The sequence below is a fragment of the Pogona vitticeps genome, chromosome 2 (genome assembly GCF_051106095.1).
Source record: "Pogona vitticeps strain Pit_001003342236 chromosome 2, PviZW2.1, whole genome shotgun sequence".
Lineage (NCBI taxonomy): Eukaryota > Metazoa > Chordata > Lepidosauria > Squamata > Agamidae > Pogona > Pogona vitticeps.
The window spans coordinates 312,911,338-312,938,909 of NC_135784.1; the positions used below are offsets into that span (position 1 = coordinate 312,911,338).

At 52.1% G+C, this 27,572-nt stretch overlaps 1 protein-coding gene across 1 annotated transcript in view; it reads right to left on the reverse strand.

Annotated features, from left to right (window-relative positions):
- Positions 1–2,858: 2,858 nt before the first annotated feature.
- LOC110082844 (uncharacterized) overlaps positions 2,859–27,572 on the reverse strand; it is a 52,811-nt gene continuing 28,097 nt past the window's right edge. Inside the window, exons 3-15 of the mRNA XM_078384100.1 lie at positions 25,545–25,634; positions 24,636–24,971; positions 23,123–23,283; positions 19,968–20,056; positions 18,401–18,557; positions 18,019–18,217; positions 11,572–11,706; positions 10,553–10,642; positions 8,943–9,236; positions 7,246–7,424; positions 5,774–5,862; positions 4,538–4,708; positions 2,859–3,444 (exon numbers count right to left, since the gene is read on the reverse strand). Of these exons, the coding sequence (XP_078240226.1) occupies positions 4,561–4,708; positions 5,774–5,862; positions 7,246–7,424; positions 8,943–9,236; positions 10,553–10,642; positions 11,572–11,706; positions 18,019–18,217; positions 18,401–18,557; positions 19,968–20,056; positions 23,123–23,283; positions 24,636–24,971; positions 25,545–25,634 (1,967 nt within the window). The 3' untranslated portion in view covers positions 2,859–3,444; positions 4,538–4,560. The remainder of the gene's footprint in view (positions 3,445–4,537; positions 4,709–5,773; positions 5,863–7,245; positions 7,425–8,942; positions 9,237–10,552; positions 10,643–11,571; positions 11,707–18,018; positions 18,218–18,400; positions 18,558–19,967; positions 20,057–23,122; positions 23,284–24,635; positions 24,972–25,544; positions 25,635–27,572) is intronic.

Genomic DNA, 27,572 nt, shown 5'->3' on the forward strand with positions numbered 1-27,572 from the left:
CAAGACCCACCCTGGGGGGCAGAAGGGAGTCGACAGGGCGGGCGCCCGGGGCGGACAGAGCGTCTGGCTGGGCTCCTTTGGAAGGCACAGCTTCGGAGGTGTGGAAGGGGTAGGTCACCCTAAGAGGGGAAGGGAACAACCTCCAGGGCTTTGTAGGAAAGGGATCCAGCCTTTAGCCTCTCCCCAGCCCCCCCCCCCGCCAAAATCATGGCAGAGCGCTTTGTCCACAGCCATGGCCCCAAGGGCTTGACTCTTAAACCCCTGAGTTTGGTGTATTTAACATATCTGCTTGGAGCTGGAGGTGCCACCCCTTTTTCCTGAAAAGGCTCCTCCGCTTCAACATGGCGACAGGAGGCAGGACTTACATCTGGTCGTCTCCATGATGGGAATTGTTGTACCCACTGAATTGGGCCAGTGCAGAGGAAGAGAATTTCATGGCATGTTCTCTTTTGAAGCATATGCCATCATTCATGTTTTTCAAATACAGTATCCCTGATGGAAATGACACTGAAACGTTGAGATGCAGGAGGAAGAAAAAGCGACAGATTTCCCCAGTTGTGCATGGATGGAACAGTTGCGTGTTGTGTCACGAAAGAGGCTGAAGAGAGAAGAACAGCTGTGCTGCAAGACAAGGTCCTGGATGATCACACCTGTAGCAGTCTTCAAAGGAGTAGATTTCTTCTGTATTGGACCTAAAGCCTGCTTGATACCGTCATACATTCCCTTGATGTTACCTGTGTCCGCTGCTATCTGTATCTGAGAGCAGAGCTGAAGACAATAATCATTAGAACATCTCCTGGCAGTCTATTGCTACGAGCAAATCAAACCTGCAAGTTGTACTCACTAGGACAGGTTTTGTATGCTGCTAGAGCTGTCCTCTTTTCCTCAATGGCTGGTATCAACTCCTCTGAATGGGCTTCAAACCAGTCTCCTGTCTTTTTGGTCTTCTTGCCAAATGTGGACAAGGCGGTGTTATAAACAGCGTTCTTGAAATGGTACATTTGCACCAGGTACATTTGCACCAGCCGGGCCTGGAAGGGTTTCCTCAAGCATATGAGCAATTTCTTCCACTTTTTTCTGATTGCGAGCCTTGCTGATGTTAATATGTGGTCTTCCTTCCTTTTTAGTGTGATGCAATCTCTTTATTCACAGTTTTACTCTGCTACACACCAGGGAGTGATCAGTATCGCAATCAGCACCCTGATAACTGTTTGTGATCGTAATACTACGAAGGCTAGAGCATCTAGTGAGGATCAGATCAAGCTGATGCCAATGCTTTGATCTTGGATGTCTCCAAGCGACTCTGTGTTGAGGCTTCTTATTAAAGAACATGTTGCTGACACAAAAACCATAATAACAACAAAACTCCAGCAAGCATTGGCCATTTTTGTTCATCTTCCCAGTGCCAAAACAGCTTAGACAAGTGGGCCAGGAATTGTGATCAGCACGAACTCTAACATTAAAGTCTCCGAGAATGAACAGAGGCTCTCTCTCTCCCGGATTTTTTGATAGTAGCTGTTGTAGAATTTGTCTTTGACTTCTGTTGTGGACAACAGTGTTGGTACATATGCACTAATGAGGGTGACTGGTCCTGCTGATGAGTGGAGCTGCAGAGACAGGATTCTTTCATTCCCCACTGTAGGTGGAACAATGGATCTCAGCAGAGTATTTCTAACTGCAAAGCCAGCACCATATTCCCTGGTCTCCTTCAATGGCTTTCCCTGCCAGAAGAATGAGAATTTTTTTTCTTTGATAGAGCCAGAATCTGGCAATCTCGTCTCTTGCAGGACAACAATGTCCATCTGCTGTCTACTCAATTCCATGTTGATGACAGCCAGTGGTCATTGTCCGAACATTCCAGGTGCCCAGCTTTAGGGCAGAAGTTTTCTTATGATTGTTGCATGGTGTAGGGCACTGGTTCTTAACCTTTGTTACTCAGATATTTTTTGGACTGCAACTCCCAGAAGCCTTCACCATCAGCTCTGCTGGCTGAGGTTTCTGGGAATTGCAGTTCAAAAACACTGGAGTAACAAAGGTTATGAATCACTGGTGTAGGGTTATCAATCTGCTTGTCGGCTTTCACCCTAAACCCCATGCACCCCGTGAGGTTAACAGACCATGGCGAGGCAGCACCTTACTGGCTTGGGGGCTGCCCAGCATAAGGCAAGTGGTAGCTACCTAGTGAGGTGCAATGACTTCTCCCACTGTCAGAAGTAGCCCCTGGTGTCATGCTCAACATCAATGGAACAAAGACTTATAACTGGTAACTTCTACTTCCCATGTTGTTTCAATAGTGTATGAGAAGCTGGAGTGTCCTCTCCAGAGCACGAAGCCTGGGTAAAATAATATGGAGGATAAGCTGTTACCCAGTCAGCAAATCCCCCCTCTCCACGTCACTGAAATAGTCCAGTGGAAAAGCAAGAGCCAATACAACTGGTTCCAGCAACGTCGCAAGAGTTGCCAGAATGACACCAACTGCCTCCGGGACTCCGGCTCCAGATTTTTCAGGTTAACTCCTGAAGCCTTTTCCTCCATATAGCCACAAGGCAGTGGAGGTTTGAATTTGGAGTTTTCCTTCTCCCAAATGGGCTGCCTTCCCAGGCTGATGAGCCCCACCTACCCAGGACTTACTCACAGAAACTTTTTAAAAAACCACATCCAATCGAGGATGGCCTCCCAGACACAGCTCTCCTTCTGCTCCCTCTGCAGGGACTGAGCTCAGGGCTGCTAGGAGCCCTTGTAGGGAGCTAAGCTGCTAGCTCCACCCCCCCCCCGGGGCTCAGAAGAAGCCCCGCCCCCTCAGACCATGCACTCAGGGAGAGTCCATGGTCAGAAACAAACTGACTCACAGACAGGACTCAGGTTCAATCAGCCGTTTTACTTCCAACTACGTATACAACATTTATATTTAATACATATTTGGATCGAAATCTCAGCACAGGAGGCCCTGCAGGTGAATGTCTTCCCATCGCAGGACTTGGTCTCTCGCTCCCCTGAAGGCATCCTGCAGTCGTTATTGGAACAGTCCAGAGGGGCCGTGGCGGGGGGGGGGGAGGGCAGGGATCCTTCCCCAAGCAGCAACACAGAGTTGGCGAAGCTCACGCTGAAACGCCAAGCGCTGAGGTTTCTCTGGTGCAAAATGAGCTGCTTCTGGACACCCTGCCCCACGGCCGTCCTTGCTCAACAGGGTCCCGGCTTCAGCTCTGCGGGGAGCCCTCTTGCTGTTTGCAGGGGCCAGGAGGTGCTCCATGGAGGTGGGCGCAGGGCGTCTCGGGGAGGGGATGCAAATGGTGTCGTAGGAAAAGGAAGGACAGGTGCCCCCCCTCCACCACCACCACCTCCGGCTCATGGCCTCCAGACCTGGTTGTGGGCAAGGAAAGAGGCAGATGGCAAGGGAGGGTCCAAGGTGGTGTTGTGCAGAATCAGCCCTCCGAGCCACTGAAGCTGCAAGAGAAAAGCACAGAGAGAGAGAGAGAGAGAGAGAGAGAGAGAGAGAGGTGGGGGAGTTGATTCTCTCCCCCCTCCCCAGCTGCCTTTCCCTCACATGTGGCAGATGGCCCCTCGGGGCTCCTTCCCTCTGGCCAGCATCCTATTGCTGGTCTCCATTAGGTTTAGACCTGCTGACTCAATGGGATGGACATCCGCGTTGACTTTGCATGCAGCAGCTGTTTCCAGAGTCTCCTCTTGTTTGGGACTAGCAGCCATAGGATAGTGGCCCCTGCCTTTCCCCAGGGGCCTCTCGAAAGATGTCCACAGATTGGCTCCTTTAGGGGGCTGCCCATGACTCACCCTCAAAGCCTGGGGGCTCATGGGGGCTTCTTAGGGTTGCCCCCTCTAAGCATCAAAGTGGAGGCATTAGAAATGAGTGTCACGGACACACAGGGATTAAATGGTTGACACGCAGGAGCTGTGTGAAGGGAAGGAAGGATGGGATGGGCCTTTGACTCCACCCAGACTACTGGTCCACGGAGCTTTCAAAGCCTGGCAAAGGGTTCCTGGCAGTCTGTCCCGCCACACAGGGGATGACCAGAGGTGCAGAATCATGCCTATCACAACAAGGTGAGCCCTCCTTTCTTTCTTTCTTTCTTTCTTTCTTTCTTTCTTTCTTTCTTTCTTTCTTTCTTTCTTTCTTTCTTTCTTTCTTTCTTTCTTTCTTTCTTTCTTTCTTTCTTTCTTTCTTTCTTTCTTTCTTTCTTTTCTTTCTTTCTTTCTTTCTTTCTTTCTTTTATTCATTCATTCATTCATTCATTCATTCATTCATTCATTCATTTATTCATTTATTCATTTATTTATTTATTTATTTATTTATTTATTTATTTATTTATTTATTTATTTATTTATTTATTATGCTGCCCACACTACCCAAAGGTCTCTGTATGACAGGCGGGCAGGTAAAGGCAGGTGGGCCAAAGCGCTGCTCCTTGAGCCCTGGTGGCAGAAGGAAACCACCAAAATCATGGAATTTTTAATTTCTTTTTTTCAAAAAAGAGATGTGCTTTAGTTAGTGGGCACTTTCCTAGCCAGCGCATTAACTTACCCAGACACCTCAGGCCTTGGTGTTTATGGACTAGGCGCCTGCGCTGGGAGTCCAGGGCTGGCTGCCTTCTCACAGATATATTGAAGGGTTGCAGAACAGCCACCAAAACTCAGATCCCGGTCTCTAATTTTTACACAATAGCCGTTATAATAACTGGGTAGTTGTTTAGTCCTGGAAAGAAAACAGAAACCTCATAATTAGAGGAGTAACCAAGCTACATTAGTCTGTTGCAACTCACGATGTGAAACTTCCCAAAATGTTGAAGCTATGGAGCGGACCCTCTTTTGTGTTCGTGTCTCCTCCTGCCCCACTGCAAAAAAGACGCACTGATATCTGGGGCACATTGGAAGACATAAGCAACGCTTCGCTTTAATGCCCTTTACAGACGTTCCAGTTTTGTTACTGTACAGCAAAGGCAGTTGCTACGTTAGGGCAGGGGTGAATAATGAGTCCCCCAAGTACCCTAACGCAACACAACCAGCAGAAGTCACTCTGTTGCCGAGAGGCCACGTGGCACCAGCTGAAGCCACACTATGAGGAACACAGGCTGTGGCACTCCAGGGACACTTCAGGGAGAAGGCTAAAGATCCTGCAGACGGAAGAACTGGTGGGATGAGGCACTTCAGAGCAGTAGCGTATTGGGGGTGGCCAGCACCCAGGGCAAAGCAACCCCCCCCCCGCTCCTGCTGCCATGCTACCTGCCACGTCTGCACAGACATTGAGCCTGGAAGGGAAGCCAAGCGGGTTTGACCCCCCCGTCCCCCCCGTCCCCCTCTGTGACCCCCCCTGTCTTTTTCCAAGGCCCCCCTCCCCCTGCAGGACCTGATCAGCAACTGCTGCTATGCTGCCTCTGCAGAGGGCAAGCCTGGAAGGGAAGCTGGGCAGGCCTGACCCCCCCACACACACAACCCTCCATTCCCTCTAAGACCCTCGGCCCCCTCCAACCCCCCCACCTGCTTCTGAGGCTTCCCTTCTTGAGTGGCCCCTGCTGAGTGACAAGTGAGTGGGAGGGGGAGGCAGCAGGCCCTTGGCTCCCAGAAGGGATGCCTGGCCTCCTGCCTCTGAAGATAGCTGCCCCCCCCCCGCCAAGGAGAAGGTCAGAGCCTCCACAGAGGCTTGGGCCCCTTTGCACCCCCTAAAGATTTTGCACCTGCGGCCACGGCCCATGGGGGGGCCCTCCACACTACGACCCCTTGCTTTGGAGAAGATTAAAGGGGGGGTCTCTCCAGCACTTACCCTTCATAGGGAGAGCCATCAACCCAAAACAAAGGCTGCCGGGATGTTTTCCGAAGCCCAATCCAGGCTCCATCAGATTGCAGAGAGCGCTAGCATAAAAAAGGAAATGTTTAACGTCACTGATCGAGCAACTACAGGTTTGCAGACGTGGTGAATACCAGAAGTTGCAAAGGCACTATTTGTGGTTTTTTCTTCCTCATCCAGAACCCCCCCCCTCTTCAGGCTGCAGAGGGTGCGGAAGTTTAGCAGAGAACAAGTCTTCTCATACAGGAAATGATACCACTGAGGAAGGGTTTGGGCTACACAATACATCTCTCTCTCTCTTTCTCAAAGTATGTGGACATGTAATGCATGTGCTATAGAGATGGGCATGAATTAAAAAATGAATCAACAAATTCATTCAAAAATTGATAATTCATCGATTTGTATTTGTACGAATCAATGCCCCCCACAAATATGAACCAATGAATTTTTTTAGTGATTTTTGGTTCATTGATTTATTTGACTATAAAAATTGCTCCCAAGGCACCTAAAGATGCCAAAATTACAGGGAAGCTTCCTGTGACCCTCCCAGTTTGGTGAAGATTGGGTTTCAGATGTCCAAGTTATATACCCACAAAATACACACACGCACACATACCCCGCCCAGGAAAGTTCACACTACACACTTAGGGACACTAAAATCAAAGAGAAGCTTCTACTGACTCTTCCCTGCTAATTTTATGCCTCTAGGTCCTTGGGGGAGGGCATTTTATAGGATTTTAGAGTCAAAACCCAATTAACAAATTGATTTGTTGATTCATCAGAAAAAATTCATAATTTGTGATCCATCCACTTTGATGAATCACAAGTCAAAATAAATGACAATTTTTCTAATTTACACCCATCGCTAATGTGCTGTATTCTATGAGTATATTTTTTGTGTCAACATGATGTAGATTGATGACAATAGTTTTGAATACTGTACTGAAGAGATGATCCTTAGGTCCCACGAGTTGCTTAATAAAACAATGAATCTGCTTGTTGATCATGAAAATGAAAACTAGATCTGTGATTTACTTTTCACTTGTGCTGAAACAAGTACCGGCTATCTACTCCTTTTCGTGGTCAGCAGAACAAAAAGGCAAGAGGTCTGCATTTCAGAAGGGATGACTTATGGTTAGTTTAGCAATAGAAAAAAAGGTGGGGAAGATGACCTTTTAGGTTTCAGGGAATAGGTCTGGTGCTGCCCCCCCTTGAGACAGGCTCCTCTTTCTAAATACGCACAGAGCGCTAGGCTTGTACGCAGGACGACCCCTACAGCTCCGTGGTCTAAAGTGTCCATTGCAGAGAGAAGCCAGCAGGCTTTTCCTTTCTTTCGCCCTTCTTTGGTGGCAGAAGCAGAGACGGTGCAGCCCACAGAGCCTTCCAGCTGTTAAGGCTTGACAGGGGAGCCCCGGCTCCCCCAGGCCTTTCTGGCCCTTCGTTCTTACCTTGCCACTTTTTCTTACCACCGCATCCCACATTTCTCCAGCATCCCAGGGTTTTTTCAGAATCAGCAGCTGAGATTCCTTCCCTTCACAGTCTTTCTTGCTGTCTTCCCAGCTCTTCCAGTACCACGAAATCCACAGGCACTTCCACCGGAAGAGCTTCCATCCAACGGGACAACAGCCTGGCAAGGAATCAGAGGGTGGGGGTGACAAAGCAGGGGATGAGAGACTCTGCTGGATTGCTGCTCAGTCCGTGGGGCAAAAGTCTGTGTGAATGCAGACAGAAGGAACCTCGGAGTAAAAGCGCCATTTCAGCCGTGGCCCCATAATATGATGCCAGCGAATGGCTTCCCAGTTTGGAACAGCACACACCTACTTTCCCCAAAAGAAAATGTGTGACCCCAAGACAGACGTGTACATTTAATTTATTTTAATTTGTCCACCTTTTAATTCCTACTCCCTTCCCCAAGCCCCTTTTTAAATCTGATGGGTGACATGGATTTTGGTGGCCACAGAGGGAGCTCAGAGAGGTAGGGGGCACTTATGCACCATCAGAAAGGAGGGTGGAGAACCATCCTCCCTAAAAGAGGTCATATGGCCACCCAATAATGGAGTACGCCAAGGGCCTGCTTTCCTTTTGGTCCTTCCGCATGGAGGCTGAGGGCCACTTCTGGGTGCTCGACTTTGTGTTCCAACATACAGCAATGTCTCCTAGAGCAGAGCAAAAGGCAAGCGAACTGCCTATATACTGCCTCATAGCACTTAAAACACTCTTGGGGGGGGTGTTTCACAAATTAATTATACAGGCTACATATTGTGCACACACACTCAACAAGCTGGGTCCTCCATTTGCCAACCTCGGAAGGATGGAAGGCTGAGTCAGCCTTGAGTTGGATAGCTGAGCCCACAGGATTGATCTCAGGTTGCGAGCAGAGGCTTCGCTACAGTATTGCAGTTTAACCACTGTATCATGAGGCTCCTCAGCTATAAATTTCCCCATTCCCTCCTTTTGGTGGGGCTGCCATGCAGCTCGCCCACAGCCCCCATGGGTTTACCCTTCTCCTGGGAGGCACAGGGGGTCCACAAATTAAGTTATGGGAAGGTTAATTTGGTGGAGTTTTTTTAAAAATGTATTCCTTTTCTTTCCAGGTATCTACACTACACTAGTTTGTGTAAACACCAGGATTCCATAGGATGGTGCCATGATGGTTTCTCTGTGTGTGTGTGCACGAGTGTGCATGTGTGTGCATGTACATCTGTGGTGGCAGCAACATTGGCTAGAGGAGAACTGTGCTCCTAAAGCAGCAGCGGGCCAAGAGGAGCTCCCAAGCCTGTTCTGGGCACCTCACCCACCCCATAGCTTGATCTGACATTTTGGGGGTCACTTATTTCTCGGGTGGGAGGTGACTTGATAGCAAGCACAACCACATAAAGTGACAAGCGGCTTTTCACGCAAGCTTTCAGGGACTCCAGCCCCCTTCATCAGAGATGCACCCAGATGGGGAATATAAACATCCAGAAGTCAGATTCGTTGAAGAAGACCTAGAGGAAGGGCAGCAGAGCCCTGCTGTTTCACTCCGGCCCTACCTTGACCCCCTCGCCCTGGAGGCAAATCATGCAGGCTAGCCTGGGGTTTCTTAATTCATGGAAGACCTTTGCTTCAGAGGCAGAAAATGAGGCTCAAGAGAAAGAGGGCCTACCCGCCTGCTGGCAGGATCTGGCCTGGAGCAACTCCTCTTCCGTTCGGCTCTTCTCCTCCCGGAGGAGAGCCAGGCTGTCGTTGGCTCCGCTCAGCGCCTGCTCCAGCTCCTGCAGCCGCGCCTGCATCCTGTTTCCAGACGCCTCACAGCCCTGAAGGGTCAGCCTGTGGGAGCTGAGTTCCCCCGTGGCCTCCTCCAGCTGGTGCTCCTTGGCGCGGATCTTCTGTGCCAGGACCTCCCTCTCTGCCGCACGGTCGCGGGAGGCCTGCTGGAGCTGCTGTGAAACCTGCCAGTCTGCAGAGAAGAGGCAGGGCTGGCGTGAGAAAGGGGACGCAAGGGCTCCCGGCAGCAAGAAGAGGGCTGCAAAAAGAGGGCCCTTTGAGGCAGCCCCCCTGCCCCTGACATTCACCCTGTGGCCCCCCGCCCCCCCCAGCACAGCACCAGCTGGCCTCTGTCACCTCTCTCCCCCATTTCAGCTGTACAGGACTCTTGCCTGGGGATGAGGCTGGCCTCTCGGACAGCTGTCCTAGAATCATGGAGTTGGAAGGGGCCTCAAAGGCCATCCAGTCCATCCACCACTTCAAGGCAGGAGTCCAGATCAAAGCAGATCTGCCAGGGGGGGTTGTCTACATTTCTCTTGATCACCTCCCCCAGGATTGGAGCACTCACGGAGGTCACTGGTTCCACTCTCGTACTGCTCTAACAGTTAGGGAGGTTTTTCCTGATATTCAACTGAATTTTGGCTTCCTATAACTCGAGCCCATTGTTGTCTGTTCTGCACTTGGGGACGGTCGAGAACAGATGCTGCCCCTCCTCTGAAGGACAGCCTTTCAAGTCTTTGAAAAGTGCTCTCCTATCTCCCCTCTGTCTTCTTTTTTCAAAGCTAAGTGTGCCCAATTCTTTCAGCCTTTCCTCACAGGGCTTGGCTTCCAGCCCACTGCTCATCCTTGTTGCCCTCCTCTGAACTGGTTCCAGTTTGTCAGCATCCTTCTTGAAATGTGGTGTCCAGAAATGGACACAATACCCAAATTTAGTCCTAACCAGTGCTGAATAGAGAGGGGGACTAGCACCTTGCGGGATTTGGAAACTATACTTCTGTTAAGGCAGCCTAAAATAGCATTTACCTTTTCTGGAGCTATATCAGACTGTTGACTCATACTGTGATCTACGACGATTCCAAGATCCTTCTTGCTTGTAGTGTTGCTAAGCTAAGCACCCCAGTCCTGTACCTGTGCATTTGATTTCTTTTTTCTGAGGTGCAGTACTTTGCACTTATCCCTGTTGAGTTTCATTCTGTCGTTTTCAACCCAGCCTATCCAGATCATTTTGAAAGCAGCTGCTCCACCACCAGGCAGTCCCCTCATCCCTGGGACTTTTGAGCAGGTGGTATGGTGGGTGAGTGGGGGGGGGTGGAGACCCTGCCCTCCCCCCTTTCCCTCAATCCAGGTGGTCCTCAGTATTAAACTGCACAGAAACGTTCCATAATCTCCCCCCAGGGGACAAGCAGGCTACATCTGGGAGGCGTTTGCACCCTCTGCCCTCTCGGCCATTTGCCCCCCTCCCCCTCCCCCAGGACTGCGTTTGAGCAGGAGGCACCTGCGACCACTCACATCGGATCCCAACTCCTATGGTGCTAGCCAGGAGGAAGAGGCAGGCACCCATCAGGGTCAGGGCCAGGGGCCAGGTCCAAGGGCCCAACCCTGCAAGAGAAACTCACGGAGGTTAGCTGGGAAGCTGGGTGGGAGAGATGCCAAGCCCTGCCTGGCCGGAATATATATATATTTAAGAACAACACCTATACACACTGGGATGGAGAAATAATATGGATTTAAAGGTTGAATGTGTTTACGTGCCAAGCTGAAGCCTGCAATATATTTTCAAAATAATATCATAGAACTGGTCCTTGATCATTTTGGTTTCATTTCCCCCATCTGTGGTGGTTGGCCAAGAGCTGACCTCCCAAAAAAGCAGATTAGGAAGGGACTGAAATAAGTGATGGCTAGACAATTCCTGAGCAGGATGAGGTGATGGAGGGGGCAGCTGTCACGACTAGGGCTCCAGATACCTGGGTTCAAACCCCCACTCAGCCCTGGGAACTCACAGTCGGGCCTCAATTATAGAAGAGTCCTTGAAGGCCTGAACGAAATCAGTTTCTCAGAAGAGGCATCCCTGTTAGTCTGGGTGAGCATCTCGTAACAAAACAAAACGGAAGAAAAATTAAAATATGAAGAAGAGGCAAACATTGTGACATCTCAAAAACGAAGTGCTATATTTTAATGTGAGCTTTCCTGGATCAGTCCACTTGGTCAGACATAAGAATGAGGCAGGAAGCGGCGGGGTCCAGGAAAAGCTGCCATTAAAATGTCGCACTTCGTTTTTGAGATGTCTTATTTCTTAAAATTGTGGTTTTGTTTTCGCCGCACATCTTGCAGAAACCTCCGTGTCGGGTGACTGGAAGTCACAGTGGCTTCCTGAGGACAGAGGACCGCGGGAACTTACCGGCGCTGCCCTCCTGGGGAACCGACCTCCAGACCTTTTCCTCCAAAGCCCGGAGTTGCCCCGCAGGGCTACGAAGAGGAGAGGCGGCCCTCGCCGGGGCGGAGGAGGGTCATCCCCCGAGGTTACTCACTCGGCGCCCGCCCGGAGCTGCTGCTCCTCCTCGCCGCCGCCTCCAACCGCTTCTCTCCTCGGCGGAGTTGGGGGCCCTCGACGTTCTCGTAGGTCAGCTCCCCGTCGCCCTCGCCGCCGCCGCCGCCCCCGGGCTCTGCGGGAAGAGCGGGCGAGGCAGAGATCAGGGGGAGAAGAGGGGGGCGCGGGGCGAGGGGAGGCACGGATCCCTACCTCTCGGGGGGCTGCTCTTCTCCGGAGGGCTCCTCACGAACCGCAGGTCGGCGTAGGTCACCCCCTCCTGGGACATCCTGGCCCTGGGAGGACCCGCTCAGGACCAGCAGGCGAAAGAGGAGAAGGCGCCCGCCGGGCGGAGGTTCACCAGGTGCAGCACGTCCCGCCCAGAAGCCTCCGATTGAGCCGGCGATGGAAAGCAGAAGTGCCTCCCCCGAGCCTCGGTCCCGGAAAGCCCGCAGAAAGTGTCTGGTCTGCTGGGCACAGAAAAGGGAAACCCCCGCCCCCGCCGCCGGCCCGTGGCTCAAGTGCCGTGGAGACAGACAGACAGACAGCGAGCCTGCGAGATGCAGAGGCAGGTTATTGAAGGACCCGAGGAAGAAGCGAGGCTTCCAAAAGGATCAAGGCGGGAGTTGGGCGTTAGATAGGGTGATCCCAAACTGGCTGCGCCGCCAGGAGGAGGCCACTGGTCCGGGAAGCCATGAGTCTAGAACCTCTCCCTCTCCCTCTCCCTCTCCCTCTCCCTCTCCCTCTCCCTCTCTCTCTCTCTCTCTCTCTCTCGGTATGAAGCAGTATAAAGGGGCCAGCATGATGTCGTCCCGCTGTCTAGGCCTGGTGCTGCTGACCCTGGGTGTGATCCTGCCTGGGTCCCTTCCTTGGAGACGATGCTCTGTGCCAGGGCCTCGCTCTCTGGTGTGGGGTTTGGAGAAGCTAAGCTCGTCGGAGCTGCGGGAGACCAGCCAGTCGACAGAGAAGAGGCCGGTCCACCATGAGAAAATGGAAGCCTTGGGGGCCCATGAACGCTCACCCTGAGTTTCTCAGCTGTTTATTTGTGCCATCCCCGTTCAAGCAAAGAACGATTGCGCAGGATTCACAAACAGAAAGAGACGCAAGACGAGCCAGTCTCCTCACCCGCCGCCCTGCTTCTTCAAAGAGGAGAGCAGCGCCCAGTGGGCTCAGCCCAGTTTCGAGAAGCTCCTCAGATTTGCATTAAGGAAGGCTAATGCCTGAGCCTTGAGCTCCAGGAGCAGGTCAGGTTCTATATCAAAATTAACAGCACCCAACACCTAACGGATATTTACAGAGAGAGAGAGAGAGAGAGAGAGAGAGAGAGAGAGAGAGAGAGAGAGAGAGATGATGATGACCCCCCCCATCCCCATCCCCATGGATCATTTCCCTCCCAAGGAATGAGTGGTAAGGGGCAGAAGTGGTTGCTCACGGGGATCTCGGGTCTGAGAAAGTGGCAGGTGCCCAGCAGGGCCTGGAGGGCTGGTTCCATACTGCAAGAGAAACACATGTGTGTGTGTGGGGGTGTTTGATGGACACCCCTGTGTGGGGGGTTGGCTTCAGCCCCCCCCCCGTGTGTCCTGGGAGAAAGACTTGTGGGAGGGGCCCTGAGGAGCTCTGAAGAGAAGGAGGAAGGGCTCCTCTGGAAGCAGGAAGGCTGAGCAACCCTGAGTCTTATCTGGTGGAAATGTTCAGGGTAGAGGGAGGTGAGTGAGGCAGGACTCCAGGGAGGGCAGCTGAGAAGGCGAGAGATGGGCTGAGGGTGACCACAACTAGCCAAGGACAACGGGGTTTTCTCGATGGTGCCCATGGACAAGCAAGGCTGCTTGGGGACAGTGTGGAACGTGGCCTGGAGGCAAAGAAGGAAAAATTGATCAAAAACGCAAGGCTGGGCTTCCCACAGCAGCAGGGGAGGAGAGCTCTGGCATTGCCCGTGGATGGCCGGAGGGCAAGGCTTCAACCCAGGAGGGAGCCCAAGCAGCCGCCGAGTTGCCTTGTGGGTTTAGCCCGAAAGACCAGCCTGCCGGAAGGGCCATCAAAGCTCGCTTCACCCTTTGGAAAGAAATTCTGGCCAGCCTTTTTCTTCTAGGACGAAAAGGGAGCTCCGTTTACTGGAGACATGCCTTGTGGGAGGAAGGATGATAGAAATCCCAATTCCATCTAAGTGAGGCAGGGAAGCAGGAAGCCCCCGCCCCCCCAGCTGTATTGCACCCGGTCACCTGCAACACACCCTTGGGTGAGATGGAAGAAAAAGTATGCATCAATCAGGAGGTGACGGTACAAGCCCTGGCCCAATACTAGAACTGGCCTACCTGTTCAGATCGTTGTAAGCACTCTTTGTTCATCTCATATGAATGGGAGGCATTCCTCTGAGACATACAAAACAATGGAGCCATGCCAGAGAAGTGAACACTAAATAGGAACTTTCTGGGACGTCCGTCTGCCGGCCTTGCGGCTGCAAAGCAGAACTGCCCCTTGGCTTCCTCTTCCTGTCTCTCCCTGTGTGATGCCCTGCCTGCTGCACCTTAGCTCTCCTTTCTTATCAGCCTGTCTGACTTGGAACGAAGGGACTCCAGGGTGTTTCCACGGAGGGATCTGATCTGGCAGAGAGCTCTCTGAGGGCCGTCACTTTCTGCAGGCCCCGAGGAGGAGGAAGGCTGGCTAGCAGCCGAGGCTGGCCTGGTTGTTCGGTTTGATCCACATCACCTTTGAGACCAAGCCAGGCAACCCGTGGGCCAGCACCCCCACCCCCACCCCCACTCCCACCCCCACCCCTGCTCCTTCCTGCGCTCCTGGCCTCCTTGGAGAAGGTGGAGAAGACAAGGAAGGGCCCCTGCTGGCCTCAAGGGAGGAAGAGGAGCACACGGGTCCCCTCGGGATCCCAGGTGACCTCAAGGCACCCAGGGAGGGGCACCCTGAAGACGGCCACCTTCTGTGAGCCAAATGTCCCTCCCCCAACTTAAAAGCGGTGGTGTCTGCTTCAGGAAGAGGATGATTGAAAAGACCGGGCTGAAAAGACCCACCTGGTTCCTAGCCAGAAAGTCCTTCCTCTCCCGCATCCTTGTCTGGCAGGGTCCACTGAGTGAACACTAGACAGCCCCCCCACCTCCTGCACCCTCTGATCTCCTGGGAGGGGGGGCGCCTTCTTGACTGGAGCCTGGGTTCCTCCTAGGCCCACTGCCCCTCTTGCAGCCATCTGGTCTCTGGAAGGCTGCTGGGCAAGTGGGGGCTCGGCCCTGCCTGGGCACCTTCCTCGTACAGTAGTTCTTTCTCTGCAAAAGGCCAGCTCAGCACCTTGAGGGATCCCACAGTCGGGAGAACCTGCAGAGCCACTGAGGCACCCCTGGAGCTTCGTGAGAGGAGGCCACGCTTTCCCTACCAGGGCCCTGTGCGCTCTCCACAGCCAAGATGAAACTGGCCAAGCAGCGATGGCCACCGGCCACTTGCCCCTGAGCAGATGGGCCCAGCAAAGCGCGAAGCCAAGCCCCCTGCCCCACCCAGGCAGGCACTTGGCACCGAGAAGTGAAAGCTCTCCTTTCCCTCTCGGGGACTTTCCCTGGGCTAAACTGGCTGAGCAGCTTGCCTCTGCAGCTTGTTAAGAGCAGCCGCTCCTCTTTCCAGGGCTGTGTTGCCCAATGGCTAAAGCTAGGCTGCTTCTGCTCACTCGTCCTTTGCCCAAACATTGCTATGGAACCGGGGGGGGGGCTGCTGCTCAGAAGTGGATGTAGAGCTGGATAGGCTTGCTCTCCTTGCTCTGCCGTCAGTACTTCCCCAGCCTGTCCAGGTGGTTGCGATGACTGGGAGGGCTTTCCACCCACTCCTCTACCAGCTCCAGACTTTTCCAGGACCGGGAGGGTCCGTGGTCCCTTGTGCCCCAGACACATGCACCCATGCTTCCTGTGTGGGAGTCCCTTTAAAGACTGCTCGTAAGCTGTAGCTGGTCTCAAACACATCCTCCCAGAGACCAGGCCAGGCAATGACAAGCATTCCTATTCTGTCTTGGTCACCTCCCTCTTTCCAGGCACAGTTTAAAAGTGCTGGCATTGGCCGTTGAAACCCAAAACAAGGTAGAACCTGGCCATCTTAAAAACCAACTCCTTCCACGGAAAGCTGCTGGAAGATGGAGCCCCTCCTCGGACATCTTGCCTTCTCTTCCATCCTGGGCAGGCCTCGGAGAGGCAGCTGAAATTTCCCTGGTGTTCACGGCAATTGTGGTTATGCACCAACAAGTTGCTTCTGACCTTATAAATCAGGGACCTCCAAAATGTCTTGTTATTAACAGCCCTGTTAAGCTGTGGCTTATTTTATGCAGTCAATCCATCTCATATTTATTTATTTATTTATCTTATTTATTTTAAGCAATTTTTACCCTACCTTTCTCCTTAAAAAGGGCCCATGGTAGCTTACATTACTAAAAGACAATATTTAAGTCTAACAATAGCGAGTATACAATTACTAAAAAGGGTCGAATGAATATATTAAAAAAGAAAAGCAATACCCAAAACACATTCAAAGCAGTGAAGTGCAGCAATCCTTTTAAAAACGCCACCCAGGCTGCCTGTCACTCAGGGAAAGCTTGCCTGAAGAGAGAGGTTCTTCTCTCTTCTTCCCTTCCTGGGTGCAGGACGCATAATAGGCTCACGGTACAGGAAGCCAGATTTAGGCTGAATATCAAGAAAAAAACTTCTTAACTGTTAGAGCAGTACGACAATGGAACCCATGATCGTGGGAGGTGGTGAGGACTCCAACACTGGAGGCATTCAAGAGAAATTTAGACCACCACGTGGCAGATCTGCTTTGGTTTGGATTCCTGTCTAGCAAGGAGAGACAATAGTCCCAGGATGTTAAAATGGGTATCATTATTTTATTCAAAGATAAAAGCCCAATACGATTCGGCTAATATATTTTCAGCCTTCTTCAGGGGCTGTAATGTAATAGATAAAATAGAAAAAGGATATATATGAGCTAAAAATATTAAAAGAAAGATCTTAGAAATGTCATTCAGTCATAGAATCATGAAGTTGGAAGGGGCCTCTAAGGCCATCAAGTCCATCCCCTTGCTCAAGGTAGGATGACAGAGGGTGGACCAATCTTCTCTTGACTGCCTCCAGCGCTTTAGCGCTCAACACCTCTCGAGGTCAGGGGTTCCATTGTCATACTGCTCTAACAGTTAAGAGGTTTTTCCTGATCTTCAGCCTAAATCTGGTTTCCTGTCCCTTGGCAATTTAAGATATGCAGATGACATCATCTCACTGGCAGAAAGCAACAGTGACCTGAAACGGCTGTTAGGGAACGTGAAAGAAGGAAGTGCCGAAGCAGGCCTGCAGGTGAACATGAAAAAGACCAGAATCCTGACTACAGAAGAACAACACAGCTTTAATGCTAACAATGAAGAAATTGAAATAGAGACCTTTTTGTAGACCTTGGTTCAACCATCCATCCCAATGGAATCTCTTGTCAAGGAACAAGGATAAGACGCAGACTTAAAAGGGCAGCAATGAAGGAACTAGACGAGATCCTTAAGTGTAAGGATGTGTCTCTAAATGACCAGGGCCACGGTCATCTCTTTCAATGCTGTTGCCATTTAGTATGTGCGGATGTGAAAGCTGGACAGTGAAGAGAGCTAAAAAACTATGATTTGTTCAAAATATGGTGCTGGAGGAGAGCTTGTGAGTACTGTGGGCTGCCAGAAAGAGAAACAAGTGGGTTGTAGTTGATGAAATCCAGCAGGAAATCTCTCTAGAAACAAAAATAAAAAAAATAAAATAAAAAATAAAATAAAAATGAATACATTGAAGCTCCTTATATCTGTATTTTATTTTATTTTTATCCTGCCCATCTAGTGGCCAGGTCACTACTATGGGCAGCTAACAGAACCATAACATTATAATATAAGCATATAACAAAGTAGCAAAAATATACAAATAAAAAATCTCTCATAAGGTACTAAATCTCTAAATGTAAAACAACTATTACCGAAAAAAGGAAACACACATGCACACTATACGTTTGTTTATTTTCAGCTGAAAGCAAGCAAACAGATGCAACTTTGCCCACCAAACTTTCAGGGAATAAGCACCCTGATACAAAGTATACATATTTTATAATCCAGGTTAAGGCTAATTAAAGCCCTGCGTAAAGAGCCATGTTTCGACTTGTTTCTTAAAGCCACGGAGGGAAGGGACCCGTGGCCTCAGAGAGAGTTCCCTTGTGATGCCGCCTCCACAGAGAAGGCCCAGTTTTGAGCAGACATTTTTTCCAGGCCTCCCTTGGAGGGGGGGGGGGAGAACCATCACTTCCTGGCTGGTTGCAAGGGATTCTTCTTGAAGGAGAGATGCTCAGACAAGTAGCACGATGCTGGCCTGTTAAGCGCTTCAGAGGTCAACACGGGCAGCTTGAACGTGGCCCAGAAACAAACAGGGAGCCCGTGCTGTTGCTGCCCCGTCACTTCTCTCTGGCAGCCCTTCCTGCTGGGAGAGCTCAGGGGGGCTGGTGGGGGAAGGCAGGAGTGGCCTTTCGCGGGAGGGGCTCAGGATGGCGGCTCCCCCAGCGGGGCTGGTCGTAGCAGTGGGAAGAAGCAGGTAGCCCTGGGAGCCTCTGGACCGGGTGGCCCCAGGGGGGAAGCGGGAGGCTGGGCCAGAGGGAAGCTGCAAGGCAAAAGAGAGGCAAAGGGGGTAAGCTCATCGGAGGTAAGCTCACGTCCACCGTCTCCTTTTCCTCCGTGCTCAACTCTCCTTGCATCTCCCCCCCCCCTCAGGCCCTTCCCAAAAGGTTTTCCCTCCCTCTTGAAGCCTTCGGTACTCACTGGGACCTTCTGATCTTTGGGTTCAACACCAAGGGAAAGTGTGGTCTGCTTGTGCAGCCCCAGCTGCCTTCTCACAGATGTATCGGTGACGTGTAGAACAATGACACCCCTCCCAAGTCCCTCGGCTCATTCGTGCACAATTACCATCACGGCCAGTCATGCATTGCTTAGGCGTCTCGGTCCTGGCAAGGCAGAAGTATGAAAAGAAGCTGTAAAAAGTGGTGTTGAATGTAGGGGAGAAAGGAAAGGAAAGGAAAAGTAAGAAAGAAAGAAAAGAGGATTTGAATATGATCTAGTGTACAGCACAGACATGTCTTCCATTAAGGGTAGTTGTCTCTCTCAAATTAAAGAGGACAAAGCTGATGCCGACTGTTGTGCTTTGGGCACCTCATGAGAAGGCAAGACTCACTAGAAAAAGACAATAAGGGTAGGGAAAAGTGGAGGCCACAGGAAAAGAGGAAGACCATATACTGTACAAGATGGATTGACTCCATAAAGGCTTCACTTTACAAGAGCCCAGGAAGACTGTTGATAACAGAAGGCCACAAAGCCACAGGGTTGCCCAGTCACTAGAGAGGAGGCCACACAGGAGAACAACAAGAGGAGTCGTGACTTTGTGGAAGAGAAAGCAACAGCTGACATACAGACTCACACATCTTGGCCGGAAGAGGCTAAGGAGCATCCTGGCCTCTCAGGAGGTGAGGCGGGCAGCTCCCCTCCTGGCCTTGCCCCAAACCAAAAGCCTGCCTCTGCTTTTTGGGGAGGGCCTTTTCCTGGCTTGAGGGCCCTGCTGATCCGCTCTACTTTGATTTTTCACTCTGGTGCTCTCCACCAGCCTTTTGTGCTCTATGCCACAGATCTCCCTGCATGTGGACACCCTCTTCCCATAAAATGTTCCTCCTCTTTATTTATTTTATTTTATTTATTTATTGTATTTATATCCCTCCTATCTAGTCATTTCGACCACTCTAGGCGGCTATCATACTCTTCTCTTTCTGTCCATCTTGCTCCTTTTGAATGAGCTGCTACATCATTCAGTCATGTACATTCCAGAATAACAAATCTCCTTAGATTCCCTATGATGAGTCTCCTCAGCTTCATACGACAGCTCCAATGGGTTCCAATGTCTCCCTGCCTTCCCGCTCCCTCCATCCTGTGCCGGATTTGGTCCACCTCCCTCATGTTTCTCCCTCAGCTTGACCCTGCTAGGGGCTGGCCAGTTACGCTCTGGCAAAGGGCCTCCCTTTCACTGGATTGCCCAGTACTCACGGCAGGGCAAGCCTGCTGGTGGAAGGCCCGAGGGCCCCACAGCACGTGGCTGGCTGGCTGGAGCCGTGCTGGGAACCGACACAAATGTGAGCCCGCCCGCCTGAGGCCCTTTCCCGAGAGCACGGCAGGTTGCCACCTGGGCACATGAGGCGGAAGGATGAAGGCAGAACCCTGTGCCAGTCAACGGCAGTGGCGGCAGCAGGAGGTCATAGGCTCTAGTGGGGGCTTTTGGGAGTCGGGAGGCAGGGGCGATTCCTGGGCTTGACCGAACCCAAAAGGATGTGACTGGGGAGCAGAAAAGGGACCGCCTCACCTCCACTTACCAGCTAGCCCACACGTGATCAACCCAAAACCAATCATACTCTCTTTTTTGAAGTCCAATCCAGAAGTGGTGGGTCCGTTCTACAGAAGGCTAAGAGCAAAAAAAGGAGAACAAACTGAATAAATACTTCCTCGGCTGCCCTGGGTCTTGATCCCCAGCCCCACGACTCAGGTTCCTCCTGCTCTGGAAAGGAGCGAGCTGTGAGGGTTGTCTTTCCAGGGGGGCTCTGCTTCCTCCGGGCATGATTATTATTCAGATAAATGGCATATGCATTTGCAGAGCAGAACAAAACCCTAGCCCTTCGCACCTCCCTATGGTGGGAAGACCCAAGGAAGATGGCTCACAGGCTCAGGGAGCAGGACAAGGGGCGCCCCTGGGGGTGTTGGTGTGAGCTCTGCTCCTGAGGGCTGTGGGTTGCCTTTCTTACCAGCCCTCTCTTCGTGTCCATCTCGGAAGACAGAAGCCTAACCTTAGGTCCGAACTGAAATGGCAGGACTTTCCCAGTTGATTTTACATGATGCCCCCACTGCTTCCCTGTTTTTGATAATCAGATATAAGGGGAATGCACACCTCCTCGAAGCTCCATGGCCCACCATGGAGATGGTCCTTCCTGTCGCTTTGAGAAAAGGCAGGAAAGGTCCCACCAGGAAGTGCACCAACGGGGTCCCTTCAGGGCACGGCTGGGAGGTGAACCCTCTTAACCCTTTTAAGCTATTGGCAAAATCAAGTGGGGGCAGAGGGGGGATGAAAAGGAAAGAGAAAGAGAGATTGAAAGAGATAGAGTGTGTGAAATCAATTAAAGAACAAAGAAACTAGCAGTAGTACGAACTCTTGAATGTCCCCCTTTATGTGGTGAGGGGGTTGGAAGTGTCAGGGAATCTGAGAGAAATACTGTCCAAGAAGCTAAACCATGCGAGATGAAATGGTCACGACAGAGAACCCAAGCCAAGATTTATCCACTCGCCTCAGGAGTAAAACAGCTGCATCAGCAGAAAAGAAGAGATAGTTCCAGTGGTGATGGAGTGGTGGTGGAGAAACTCCTGGACGGGACCTACTGGGCAGCAAGTGTAGTAGGAAGTGACACTCGCTGAGGATCTTTCACAGACAACAGCAATGCCATTTAAGCTGACTCTTGTTAGTATTGCACAGTAGAATGCAAGGGCAAATCATTTCTGAATGTTTTGTATCGTGAAAGCCCCATCATGATGAACCAGTCTAAAATGAAATAAGAGATAGTACTGGAAGATGAGACTCTCAGGTCAGAAGGCACTCAGTGGGTGTTTATCCTGTGGTTTGGTCCAAGTCGGGGATGGGCTTGTTCACTCCATTTCTTGGTGACCGTACAATGCATATACCATTGCGAACCAGCTCGTCCCTGATTGATGCCTAGCTGTACCTTTCTGGGTCCCTGTCAGGGTTACTGTTATTTTGGTCTGGGTTGGATAGCTCTGTTTTGATTTGCTTCCAGTGGTTGAGACTGCGGGAATCAAATCAAGGCACATGGCTGAACCTGTCCTTTTGCTTATGCCACTGAACAAACTTGAGAAAGGGAAAAGCTTCCTCCCCAGTCCCTAGAGGAGGAGAAGGGAGAGGAAGTTTTCTTTTTTTCAAAACTGTTGCTAATGCATCAGTGATTGTTTGAAAGGGTGGCATCAGTTAGCACCAATTAAAAAAGAAATACCGCATTTTTCTGTGTAAAATTGAGGGTTGTCTTATACACAGAAGTAAGCTGGGGAGAATACAAAAAAGTGGAGGGGAAAGCAAGGATCAAATTGTCCCTGCAGGGCTTTGATTCCTGCTTTCCTCTCCACTTGCTAATCCTTAGCAAAAGGAAAGCAGGTATCAAAGCGCTGCAGGTTTGCTTTGATCCCTGCTTTCCCTTCTGCTTGCTAAATCCCATGGGGCTTAACAAAAGGAAGGGGGAAAGAATCAAAGCAATCCCGTAGCTGTATAAGGGGGAAAGGGATCAAAATGATTGTGCAGTTGCGGGATTGCTTTGATCCTTTCCCCCCTCCTTTTGCTAAGCCCTGCGGGGCTTAGCACGAAAGGAGAAAGCAGGGGTCAAAGCGATCTTGCAGAGTAAACTGAGCACCAATCTGGTATTATCAGGAAGGGTGGCAGCGCCTGAGAAATATCTTTCAGAACACTTCAGCCTCCCTCCCCCCCCCACACTCTGCAGTAGATCTCAAGGTGACTATTGCAGAAAACAAACAACTTCCAGTGCGTTTTTATGACCTCAGGAGGGATCAAGGCTTCTCAGCAAATGACAGAGATTAACATCCCAGCTTTGTCAAATATCTTATGGGTATCTTTCCTGAGAGACTCCAATCTCAGTCCCTGAATCACCTCCCGGCTCTCCTGTGACGGCCAAGCTCTTTGCTTTCACCAGGACCTGCTAAACAGAGCAATTAGCAGTCCGACAGCTGCTGTCCTGGGTTCAGGATCCGCTTGTCACTTTGTCTGTTTTCTGCATCATCACCTGAGCATGACTGTCACTGTGGCGTAGGACTAATTATTTAGGGAAAACATAAGTGCAATTCTTCTGTCTGGAGAAGTGACATTTGATCCATAACTACTCAGCTCACCCTGAAATAATATGGTGCCACCATATTTTTGCCTTTTGCTCTGCTTCCTCCCCACCCACCCCTTTTCCTTTTACCTTTTCTTTTGACCACATGCTGAGACAGACCAAGAGGGCTACTTCTTTGGAAATGGCAATGGAGGCTGCTCTTCCTTCACTGTGGCTGGCAAGGCATGTGAAGGCTAGGGAATTGTGTCTTCCCTCCCCCCCTCCAACACACACACACACATACACACACACATTCACACTCAGACTCACACAGCTTGGTTGGCCTGTATGGGCTCCTGCTGGCTGCCAGCCCTGTTTCTATACAGGAAGCCACTGAGCCCGGAATGTAGCCCCAGGACAGCGGGTGGCACAGAGACAACCAGCATAGGAGGGTCTGCCTTGAGATGACGCAGAGACCTGGAATGATCGCCTGCATCCCTCTGGGCTGTGATAATACAAACCCTTGGGATTGGTGCTTCCCTTGTGCTTTCTCTGCTGGAGGAAAGAGAGGTGCACTTGTCTCCCACAAGGCTGATGAGCCCTTAGCTCTTCTGCCTCCCCTCCCTCCCCCCCCCGTCCCATCTCACCAAAATCTCCAGGAGTCTCTCAGTATTGAAGGGATATTTCAGAATCAGCAGCTGTGATTCCTTCTTTTCACAGTCTTCCTTGCTCTCTCTCCAGGTTTTCTGCTCTGATGAGACCCACAGGCATTTGCACCCAAATAATGTCCAATCCAGGGGACAGCAGTCTGGGGAGGGGAGGGAGAGGGAGGGAGGGAGGGAGGGAGGGAGGAAAGGAGAGAGAGAGAAGGTCATGAAAGACAGAACTGCAGCCTTCAGTCTGGGTCAGGCCATGGCAGACTAAGGGCATCCCTGTCAATGTGGGGGAGACCATGGGCAGAGGGCGGAAGCCTGAGGGCTGCCCCCAGTCTTTCAGAAGACCCCCTGTTGCTTCCAGGACTGCAGGAGGGAGGCCTCTTTCTCCCGGGGAAGGTCACTGGTTGCCTTGTGGCAGGCAAGCACTCTTTGCCTGGGGATGCTCTTTGGATGATGGCGGGTCTCCAAACTCTCCTGCTGGGAGACATTCCCTCAGCCCAAGGGGGTGGGGGGAGAGTAGAACCAGGCAGGGCCTTTCCTCCGACACCATTTTCCTGATTCCTAGATCTGATGCGTGTGTGTGTGTGTGTGTGTGTGTGTGTGTGTGTGTGCACGTGCGTGTGCGTGCGTGCGCACACACACATGCAGATAACACTGGAAGGTGCATGAAAAGCCTATGGTTTTGCAGTCCCTCCCCCCCCCTTTTTTCACCGTCCTTATTTTTATTACCACACTTCCTGAGGGAGGAAAAACCTGCAGAGCTGGTTCTCTCCGGAACAATTCTGCTTTTCCCAAAGGGAAGCTCATTTCCACCTCCACTATCCTTCTGCAAGCAGACGAAGCCTTTTCTCTTCAGGCAAGCTTTCCTCAGTGCCTGGCTGCCTAAACACGATCTTTTAGATGGATTGTATTATGCATCACTGCTTTGACTGTGTTTTAGAATTGCTTGCCTTGCCCATTTAGCATAGTGATATTTGTTTGTTCCTCTTAAATATTTCTATACTTAAGTGTTTTTGGCTTTAAATATTGCCTTTTAATAATGTACGTCAGTTTTATATAGTCATTGTTTTTATCTTAAAACATTGTCTTTCAGTGTTGTAAGCCATGTTGAGCCCTTTTTAAGGGAGACTATAAATAAATAAATAAATAAATAAATAAATAAATAAATAAATAAATAAATAAATAAATAAATAAATAAATAAAGGATGAATGGATGAATGGATGAATGGATGAATGGATGGATGGATGGATGAAGGTTTCTGTGCATGCTTATCTGGGAAGATGGTAAGTGTGGAAAAAATTGTGGCTCAAAGATGGTTCCATCCAAGAGAGCAGTGCTGCCTGAGGAAACCCATTGGGGTAACATAAAAGCCAGCCATTGCTCTCCTGCAAGGGATTTAACTTGTCAAGGAGCCTAAGGCTGGTGCATTAAATGGGCAAGAGGTTGCTACCCGCATCTCCAGCAGAAGAGAGCATGCCAACCCCGCCAGCCTCGTGAACGTACAGGGTTGTGGGCGGGACTGGGCCTCCTGCAACTGACGCCTCATTTCGTTCAGCTCCTGTTCACTTTCCTCCCTCTTCTGCTGCTCCTGCCGTTTTTCCTTCATCAGGAGATCCAGGTTGTCTCTTGCCCGGCTCAGCTCCTCTTCTCTTTTCTGCAGCTGCTCCTGCATTCTGCTTCCAGCTGCTTCCCAATCTTGAAGGGCTTCCCTGGTGGATCTGAGCTGTGCCTTGGCCTCCTGCAGCTGGCGCTCCTTGGTGCCGATTCTCTCCGCCAGGACGACACTCTCCGCTGTGTGGTCTTGGGAGGCCTGCTGGAGCTGCTGCGACACCTGCCAGTCTGTGGAGAGGAGCAATGGGTTGTGTGAGGGGAGCCGGGATCATCCTTAGGAGCACTGAGCACCACAAGGAGCTTGGGGGAAGGGCTGGCAGAGACCATGGACAAGACACAGGGCAGAGTGGCCCAGCGGGTTAAGCCCAGCTGAGCACCGGCAGGGACAAGGCTGAACTAGATGGCAGGTGCGGTCCCCAAGCATCATCATCAACATTGTGGGAAGACAAAAGCCATCTATTTATCTCAGTGCAGGACATCCTACAGATCAACTCGTCCTTTCTCTTCTGACTGGACATTAGGAGGTCAAGGTGGGCATCCTTAGCCAGTTTGATTGCTTTGGCACAAGGGCTTTGACGGATTTTTTTTGCTGGAGAAAAAATGTCCCACAGCTTCCCGCTGCAAGGCAGAAATCCCAGGGAGATGCAGGTGTGCCATACCTTGCCCTGAGCATCGGTGGTGCCCGCAGGCTAAGACTCAAACCCGATGCCAGCCACATCCAGCCCAACCATTGCCCACCCTTGATTTCCACAGAGGATGGGGCGGGGGGAACACGTTTGGGGAAGAGCATCTGTTACTCACATCGGACCCCGAGTCCTACGGTGGTGCCCAGAAGGAGCAGGCAGGTTCCAAGGAGGGCAGAAGCGGCGAACCAGCTCCGACGGCCCAGCTCTGCAAGGGAAACTCCCAGGTCAGTCGGGGCGGCTCGCGGGCTGCCTTCGAGCCTGGCAGGCGCCTGGCTGTGGAGGGGAAAGGCGCCGCCAAGAGGACCCCGCGCCAGGGCGAGGAGGTGGGCGCCGGTCTCCGCCGCCTTCTCGGGGGCTCGTGCGCTTTGCTCCCTTCTGGCCCTGCAAAGGGGGGGGGCACAGAAGAGGACGGAGAAGGCGATCCCTCTTCTCTCCTTGGGTGGGAAGCGGCCTCCCTGCCTCCCTCTGCAGCTTCCCCGCCGTCCCTCCCTAGATCTCTTCCCTCTGAATGGGGGGGGGGGCAGGGCAGGAGATGTACCGCCTCTCCCCCACCCACCCTCACAACTTGACACCACCCGGCATGTCGTCGTCGCCCTCCTTAACCTCAGCCGACGACGACGACGACTATCGGGCGAGGTGCAATTCCAGCGTTTGCTACCCAGGAACAGCCGCGTAACGCGCACCGGGTTGCTTTGTAAGGGGAGAAGGGAGAACCAGGGCTCACGGGCGCGTCTCGGGCCGGGACGGAGCTGCCCGGAGGAAGAAGGGAGCGAATTGGATCTCTTCCGTGGGAGTTCCGTCTCCGCAAAAAGAATCTCTGCGGGAAAGCAGAAAAGCTGGACGACCAGGGGACCCCCTGACCTCCGGGGAAGGTGGCGAGCACTCCGGCGCGGGAGGCCTCGAGGAGCCAATCGGACCATCATCTGCCGGGCGAGTCTTGATCCGGACTCCTGCACTGAGCACGGGAGGGGGTGGGGCTCAATGACCTTCGAGGCCCCTTCATTCTCCTAGGATTCCAAGCTGTCCCGGCCAGCCGTGCCGAGCACCCCTCCCGGGGTAGCTGGGGAAGGGCGGCTCCCCCTTCCCCCTCTCTCTCCCTCTTCCCGGGGGCAGGCGGCGGGGGCGGCGGCGGGGGCGGCGGAGGGGGAGAGCGCGCCACAGCACAGAAGTTGGTGGTGCCTAAACCCCGGAGTTATCCCGCAGGGCTACGGAAGAGGAGAGGCGGCCCTCGCCGGGGCGGAGGAGGGTCATTCCCCGAGGTTACTCACTCGGCGCCCGCCCGGAGCTGCTGCTCCTCCTCGCCGCCGCCGCCGCCTCCTCCTCCTCCAACCGCTCCTTTCCTCGGCGGAGTTGGGGGCCCTCGACGTTCTCGTAGGTCAGCTCCCCGTCGCCCTCGCCGCCGCCGCCGGGCTCTGCGGGAGGAGCGGACGAGGCAGAGATCAGGGGGAGAAGGGGGGCGCTGGTGGGAGGCGCCGGGCGCGGGTCGGATCCCTACCTCTCGGGGGGCTCTTCTTTTCCAGAGGGCTCCTCACGAACCGCAGGTCGGCGTAGGTCACCCCCTCCTGGGACATCGTAGTTTCGGGAGCACCCACTCAGACCAGACACACCAGACCCCGCTGGTCGTGGGAAGAAAAGGAGCATGACTTGCGGAGCTTAGTGAGGGACTCTCGTCCTTCCTGCGGAAAAGACAGTGTGACCGAAAGCAGAAGCGGAGCCGATGAAGCCCTCCCCGCAAAGGCAGCCTGCATCCTGCCGCCCTGGCCGGGCCAGAAGGTTGTTGCCTGAAGTGAAACGTCTGTATTTCTCCAGAGACAGGTCGCTTTCCCTTTGGGGAAAGTGTTCGCCGTTTCAAAACCGAGATGAGAATTGGCCTGCCTTTCCTCCTGCAGCAGGAGCAGCAGGCAGGCAGGCAGGGAGGATGGGGGCCCCGGGACCCGCCGCCACCACCAGTTCCAAGCGCCCCACTGCAGTCCTTGTGGCAGGAAGAATGTGGAGAAAAGTGGGGGGCGGGAGACGCAAAAAATGCCACTTCCTTCAGAAATACGGGCAGAAAAAAAATTCTTATAACCGGAAAGCATCCTAACTTAGATTTCTTTTCTACATTTGACAGTATCTTCTTGTTGCTTTGTTGTGTCCGACTCTT